We start from the raw sequence: 7739 nt of genomic DNA on the forward strand, positions 1-7739 counted from the left end.
TATACTGCACCCTGACTGGTTTGTCTCCTCCCACGACCTTTCTGTAAGGGGATGTCCAGTTGCCTACAGATGGGCTTTGGGTCTCTACTCTGCATGCCCCTTCATTCACAATGAAATTATTTTTTTGTTCTTTGATGTCTGATACCTGATCCTATTGACACCTCGTGATCACACAGGCTGGTGTGCTTCTTCCTTGTGGGCTTTGTTGCTTCTCAGCTAGATGGCCGCTTGTTTATCTCCAAGCCTTTAAGACCCCAAAAGTAAACATTTTTCTGGTATTCTCTGCTTTAGGCAAGAGCCATCTGACATAAGCAACGATATCCCATTTTCACTGTCTTCTTTTGAATCCAGCTCGAATTTGCTGCACCATTTTGGAGTTCTCTTCAACAAAATTTTACTTGCATGTTCTATTAATGCTATTATTGCTCATTAATTCCCACATTTGATTGGGTCACCTTTCTTTGGTATCGACCTCTTGGGTTGACTGGTCTTGCAGGTTTTTATGGCACGGCAAGAGTGCTTCCAGCGTGGCTGCCATCTGTTACAACATCTCCGTTGGTATTCTGTCTGCAGTGGTTTCAGTGCAGCTTGGACTTCTGCCTCTAGCATCACTGGTGGCTCTTGGGCATGTGCTATCTCCTGAATCGATGGACCAATTCTCAATGCTGTAGTAACTCTGTGTATTCCTTCAATCTTCTTCTGATACTTCCTGCATCGCTAAGTGTTTTGCCCATAGACTCCCTCAATATTACCACTCAAGGTGTTTTTAAAAATTTTTTTATTCAGTTCTTTTAGCTTAAGGTATGTTGAGTAAGTTCTTCCTTTTTGCTTTTCTAACTCCAGGTGTTAACGCATTTCATTATAATATTTTATTTTGAGGATTGCTTTAACTTCCGTAAACTTACCTACGAGCACGTGACGGCCTCTTCTGCAGCCAGTCCCTATCCTTGTTCTGACGCATGATTTCAAGCTTCTCCATCATCCCTTTCCGTAAATGGAGTCAAATTGATTCTTGCTTATTTTATCTGGTAGGTTCACGTGTATAGTCGATCTTCGTAGGCCTGTAGATATTATCCTAGAACTGACAGTGTTGTACTTCAGGCTAAACCTTGAAATGTTGTTATTATTTTTTGTACTATGTATTATAGGCAGATGCTAGTGTGTATAAAACAAGTAACCCTTGTGAAATATAAATGCATGTAGATTCAGAGATGTTAAGGACTGACAGAAATAGAAGTTTGCATGTGCACATGTGCTGTGAAGACAAGCTTTTGTACAGGCTTCAAATTGAGCTCTCCTGGAATATTTCACTGCTTCATGCAAAGTGGCTTAGGAGCCCTTTGAAGGATGTGTCTTCCTACAAAAATGAGCAGACTTTCTGGGCTGGAAAGGGATTTGTACTTGAAGAGACTCCGGTCAGCAGGGGGTCCTGTTGAGCATTCTGCAGATAAAACTGTTTCAAGTCTGCAGCTGCCTGGGAAATTCCACACAGCCAAGCCACTTTCTTCATGACCCGGGAAGAGCCAGGCAGGGCGAACAACAGCGTGAAGGAGACTTTGGTTTCTGGGTTATTTGCTCGGCAGGTGAGTTGGCTGGGCCAGACAGCAGGGGAGAAATGCTATTTTTCACAGTGCACGCTCCACCATTCTTGAGTCATTGCCAGCATACTAGACCATAGGGTTGTCTGATTCAAACAGCACTCCGTTTCCTTTCCCTGGTGGCCTAGGCAGCGATCTTGATGTGTTCCGTTTTTGGACTACTTGGCATTTTCCTAGATGTAAACTTCATGCATTCTCTATTTTTATTACTAATACATGTTTGAGGCCGTTTCTCCTCATTTCGGGTTGTGCCACGGCAGCACATGAAGGTCTCACATGCTCCCCACTATCCACGTCATGAAGGCTAACCCCGTTTGGGGGAGGCAGTTCTCCGATGGCCTTTTTAACCCGAGTTGTGTGCTATTCCATCAGGCAGGGCTCTGCTGCGCTTTATTATTGTCACTCGCCAGATTTATTTTTAGCAGTAGATTGCCAGGTCCTTCTTCCTGGTCCATTGACACCTGGAGCTTCCTGAAACCTGCTCACCACTGGTCACCCACTGGTGTTGAAGTGCCGGTGGCACAGATTCGAGCCTCTCAGCCCCGGCAACTGGGTGGGGATGCAGAGTAACTGCCAAGGTTTCCATGGCGTTTGCTCCCAGCTTCTCTGATATGGAAGCCCTTGGGGGCTTTTGTCTTTCATTGGGTCCCTGCTACCAAAAATAAAACAATCTGAAGTAAATATTAGAATTCAGTCCATTTGGGTTTTTTTAACACTGGCAAGTTTTTTTTTTTTTTTAACGACATGCCAAGTACCTTCGTGGTGGGGACAGAACAGTGGCCATTGAGGCAACACGTCTTAGATCGTCCTACATGGCTAAACATGACGGTTTAATTGTGTGAATGGTTGCCCTCATGCGTTGAAAATACTAATGAGCCTGGGAGAAAATCAAGCACAAGCCTCTGTGTTGTGCTGACAACATTCCCCAGTCATCTGAGCTAGTTCAGAATAACGCACCAGGCGTGGTAGCACAGCAGACGTTATGTGGGCAAAGTGTTGTTTGTAGACTGTCTAAATGTTTCACACATATTCTCTACATATGTCTAGATGCTCTTGTGATTAATAATAAAGCGCGAGTTCTTATTATAATTTTGCTGACCTCATAGTAGCTTTTCATCATTACTTTATGACATCAGAACCTTCTAAAACTTCTGGAAAAGATTGGGAACTACTGCTTTGGATCCATTGCTGTGTGCTAGAGATCGAGTGCATGTTCAAAGGCAGTTTATTGGCGATCAGAACAATCTTTGCTATTACAGATGATACTGTTACTAAGTCCCGCCGTGTGTTGTGCTAAGCAGTATACCAAGCATTGTGTAGAGTTATTCATTCGTCTTCTGAGTCGCTATTATGATTTCCAAAGCACAGAGAAGGAAACAGGACCTCACGAGTAATTTCTGAAGATCCTGAAGTCACTCAGGAGCAGAACTGCGATTGGGATCCAGGATTCTGGATCTTAATTTTAAATTTAATCCCGCCACATAGTATACTCTGTTGCTTCTCATAATTCCAAAAATCTCTACCCCCTAGTTGCCATCCAGTCCTGTGGCCACCGCATGTCTGCGGCACAGCAGCACGCTGCTTGCAGTGAGCTGCCTCTGGCTGGGGGGTGTGCCTGAGCCCTTTGGTTAGGCACTCTTAGATAGCACTAAGCAGCGGTCCATCGGGTAAAGGCCGGGCTTGATTTAGCCTCTGTTAATTGGAGCACTGTATTATTAATGGGATTAGGGATCTAAGGTAAGTTATTTGGACGGCTTTGACTTTGGGTTATTAAATCTACAGAGGACTGGAAGGCCTGCAGTTGGAATGCATGCGGCCTTTTCAGAATTCCTGGTGCGTCTTATGAAGGAGCTTGGGGGCCGGAAGGGGAGACGGTGTGTTTACATTTGAATTAAAATACCGGCAGCACAGTTTTGAACTTTTGGGATCCAATGGTGCTTCTTTTCTCAGTCGAATATCTATGACCTGTAGCCTGCTATTTAATAAAACGGAACTTGTTTTTTTCCCTTTTAGGAAAACACCAGTCGTTGTTGTTGGCCATTTTTGTGACTCCTCTTATTGACCTTCGTTCCGATTTCTCCAAGTTTCAGGAGATGATAGAGACAACTTTAGATATGGATCAGGTATGCAATATGTTGTTTAATTCAAATACCAAGACTTTTTTTTGAGAGATAAGGGCATACTACAAACCTTATCTTTTAGATTTCTTCTTCTTTTAAGTCTGTCTTTGGCACTTGTGTTGTACCTATCAGAGATAGTGGATGTAAGACTAAATAGATGGGGAAAAGTTTTATTTTTATTTAAGTTTCATTTTTTAAAAAGTTTGGATTTAAAATTAAGACAGAGGAAATTGACACTGGGCATCATTGGCCAGGTTTAAGACACATTCATGAAACAGATTTTACATATGTGAGGAAAACGAGTCACTGGCAAAGGTGAGAAGATAAGGAAGAGTACCAGGGAAGCCAGCGTTTCTTTTGTGATCTGTTGCTTAGGGAAATTCTCTGGAGGAGAAGATGACAAGCATGACAACACCAAACATTTTTTAATTGGTGCCTTGTTCATTCGTTCGTTCGTTCGTTCGATCATTCAGTCATTCATTCATTGTGTTCTATGTTTTTTATGCCTGTTCCCGGGGTTATTTGCAGCGCTGATTGAGAAAATTGCATTGGGCATCTTGCTCACCTGAGCTCGCTCCATGAGACCTCTTTGTATCTCTGTGAGTGAAGAGGGTCACAGGAGGACAGCGATTTGATGGTGTAGAAACGAGGGAGGTGGTGTCAGTCAATCCAAACAGATGAGCTTGAACAATGTTTTCCAGAATGGAACCGCAGACTTGACAAATGTGTTAATTGTTATGGAGACTACTTTGAAGGTGATACGGTTTTGTTCAAACAAACAAACAAAAAACCCCATAAGCTTTGAAAACAAACGAAAAGTTGCATTGGAGAGAGAGACCGCAGCAGCTCTACTTTCTTAGATATGATGTTTCATTGTGTTTAGCTTTTGTTATAATAATTTTCTTAATTTATCATCCTAGTTTTAAATATGAGAAACATTCAAACCCACAAATTTTAATAAGACGGAAAAGGGAAGGAATATTTGAAAAAGAATTAGGTTTTAAGGGACTTCCGGGGGGAAGCTGTCTACAGACCCAGGGACCTTGGTGGTTACCCATTGAACTGCCAATCTTGAGGTCGGTGGTTTGGAACCACCAGTCACACTGCAGCCTTTAAAAGATTTAAAAGTTTGGAAACTCAAAGGGGGTAGTTCTTCTCTGCCAGGGGGCTTTTCTTTTCTTTTTTGGGTACCTCCAAGAGAGGTGCCCTCAGAGGGTGTTTCTTGTGCAGGAAGGGCTATGCCATATATACAGAGTGTACAAGTTGGATACCGCCATCCAGAGCACAGTTTGAGAGGAGTGGAAAAGAAAAAAGAAAATTGAAAAGACACACATGTGGAAGGTGTGAGGGCCATTTAGTGTCAAAAATGTAAGCATTCATAGCAATTTTCGTAAATATTTTGAAGATTAGATTTTTCTTCGAATTTTGCAGTAAACATTTCAAAACACAGTTTACTATGTAGCACTCAGTGCTAATTGGTGAGATTGACCCCAGGCTTCTTCAGAACACAATTCTAACTTTTTAGGAATTGCTGTACACAGGTGGAGTTTTGCTATCTTATAAAAAGACTGGAGCATTTTCATTTTCATAAGGGGATTTTAACTCTGCCAGGTGCCTTTGGAGTTTCGGAACAGTTGAGGTTTTATTGTATCAAATCCATTACCAGTCGCTCGGTGACGACTCCGGAGACGTGGCTTGTGTGGGTTTCTGAGACTCAGTAGTTACAGGGCACAGCGTCTCCTCTTTCTCCTGCAGCGCGCCTGGGGGCTCGGATAGCGGACCCACTCTGCCTCCAGTGCTCCTTATTATTTTACAGCCATTCTTACTGCTGGCTCCTTTTGTAAGATAACAAATTTGGAACTGCCTGCTATTCAGTTCCTAATAAAGATGAAGTGATCCTTGGGAGAAATTCCAAATTCATCGGATTTTGCATCATTCAGATATAATTTTGGCTCAAAGGTGGGGGGCGGGAACTATGTGAAGTATAATTTGACCTAACTATTTAGTACAACACAAACTACTTTAAGTAAAGCCATATCTCAGGCTAGCTAACACTACTTTGAAATAGCCTGAGTTGTTTGTGGGTAAGCAGAGGGAAGAGTAGCCTATGTATGGCATTCGTACCAGGTCTCAGAAATTAGAGCCTCTAAGGGAAAACTGGTGCCGATTTTTGGAACCAGCGCGTTAACTATACCCAGAAACACATCCAACATTTGAGGCACCAAAAGGTATGTTGGCCAGTGTTAAAGTTCTATATGATGCCTGTGTACCTCCTCAATGGTTGTTGAATGTATCTAAAAGTTAACTAAGTACGGTTTGGTTTCAGATTTCTTATTGGTTGAGAAGAACATTTAGAGTTAAATGATTTACATACTCTGAACAATTTTGAGTAGTAATATATATAATGGATCAAGTTTCTGAGATAGTTAGAAATATCCATATCTCAAAATGGTTTTGAAAGCAAAATATGTGGAATGGTAAGAACCTATTTTTGTAGCTGTTAGTGTTTTCATGTTAAATAGGAAATAGGGCAGTGACTATAATGTAAAATTTGTGAATTTTTTTTAAGCTTAAAACTTTTTCTAAAATCACATATCCTATTACAAATTATTGTGCAGGGAATATTTATTTGCATCATTCATATTAAATTTACAGCTTGCTAATTGTTAGATTCTTCACATTTTTCTTAATACTTGATAGGGGGTTTAACATTTGCCCCGTGTAATGTTGATTGGTTTTGTTTTTACTGGATCTTTCAATAAGAATTAAAGACGTTAAACCAAAAAGAAAAGAAAAAAGAAATTTAACCCCACAAATCTCTGGATTCAATAGGAAACCGTGCATGTGCATAAACAAAAAAAACAAACTCGCTGCCATCAAGTCGATGCTGACTCATTATCTCTACCCCGTGGTTTCCAAGACTGGTTACGGGAGTGGAAAGCACAGTCTTTTCCCGAGGAGCAGCTGGTGGTTTTGAACTACCAACCATACGGATCACAACCACTATACCACCAGGACTCCTATGTGTATATAAACACTTGCGTTTTCTGGTAATATTCTGTCAGGGACAGGGCGATAATAAAAGTGATCTTTTTCATCGACTTGCCGGTTAAGTGACCACAGAAGCGTAAGTGTGGTTTTCTATGTCATTGTTATGCGTACGGTGACTTTAGGTGTTTGGTTTTTGGACCAGTGGGAGGCAGCAGTGGGTGACATCTGGTGGCTGAACCCGTGTCCAAGGCTCGATCCTCCTCTGAGGTTGCACCGAGCTGCATAGTCCTAAACTTTTCTTTTAAATGGAAGCAGACAGTACAGTTCTTTCCAACTAGTTCTAAGGGATGCTGGTGCTGCTCATTTGGGGACCACAGTTTGAGAACCACTTGCTTAGTCATTTATGAAGGTAATCACATCTTGGGGGGGGGGGCATTAATTTCCATTAGTTTCCAAGCCTACTGGTGTGCTGTACTCTGGGAGAGTCACCTGGGCTCCCACCAGATTTACTCATTCTCCACACTCACTGACATTGGGTTGATTTCGACTCATAATGACTCAAAGACATTGGGAGTCTCTGTGGGTTTCAGAGACTGTACATCTTGACAGGAGCAAAAAGCCTCGTCTTTCTTGAGTGGAGCTGCTGGTGATTTTGAATTTCCAGTCCTGTAGTTGGCACACCAACTTGTGATGCACTGTGCCACCATGGTGTCTCGAGACACATAGGTCTCCCTTTTAGGACCCCTCCACCCCCTCTGTTGGATACTGCAGAGAGTGTGTTTCATTATCTGTAGGATTTACTCATCGGTGCTGCTACCTACTGCTGTAGTAATTACAAAAGGGCAGCAGGTGGGAATATTTTGGGTACCCTCTATATCATGCCTTTTGAATTTTCTCTCTTTTAAATAACGGCCATGATTTGACTATTGACACCTACACACACACACACACACACACACACACACTACATATGAATGACAGCAAACACGTCCTCCTGGACGAGGGATCACTCATGGTTCACTGACCGCAT

The 7739-nt window shown here is 42.1% G+C and overlaps 1 protein-coding gene across 1 annotated transcript in view; it reads left to right on the top strand.

Annotated features, from left to right (window-relative positions):
* The window catches only part of MSH2 (mutS homolog 2), an 83793-nt gene that overhangs the window by 41337 nt on the left and 34717 nt on the right, over positions 1-7739 (top strand). The window contains exon 8 of the mRNA XM_004699750.3: positions 3612-3721. Within this exon, the coding sequence (XP_004699807.1) occupies positions 3612-3721 (110 nt within the window). The remainder of the gene's footprint in view (positions 1-3611; positions 3722-7739) is intronic.

The sequence above is a fragment of the Echinops telfairi genome, unplaced genomic scaffold, assembly GCF_000313985.2.
Source record: "Echinops telfairi isolate 266 unplaced genomic scaffold, ASM31398v2 ScPeMD7_7475;HRSCAF=8513, whole genome shotgun sequence".
Lineage (NCBI taxonomy): Eukaryota > Metazoa > Chordata > Mammalia > Afrosoricida > Tenrecidae > Echinops > Echinops telfairi.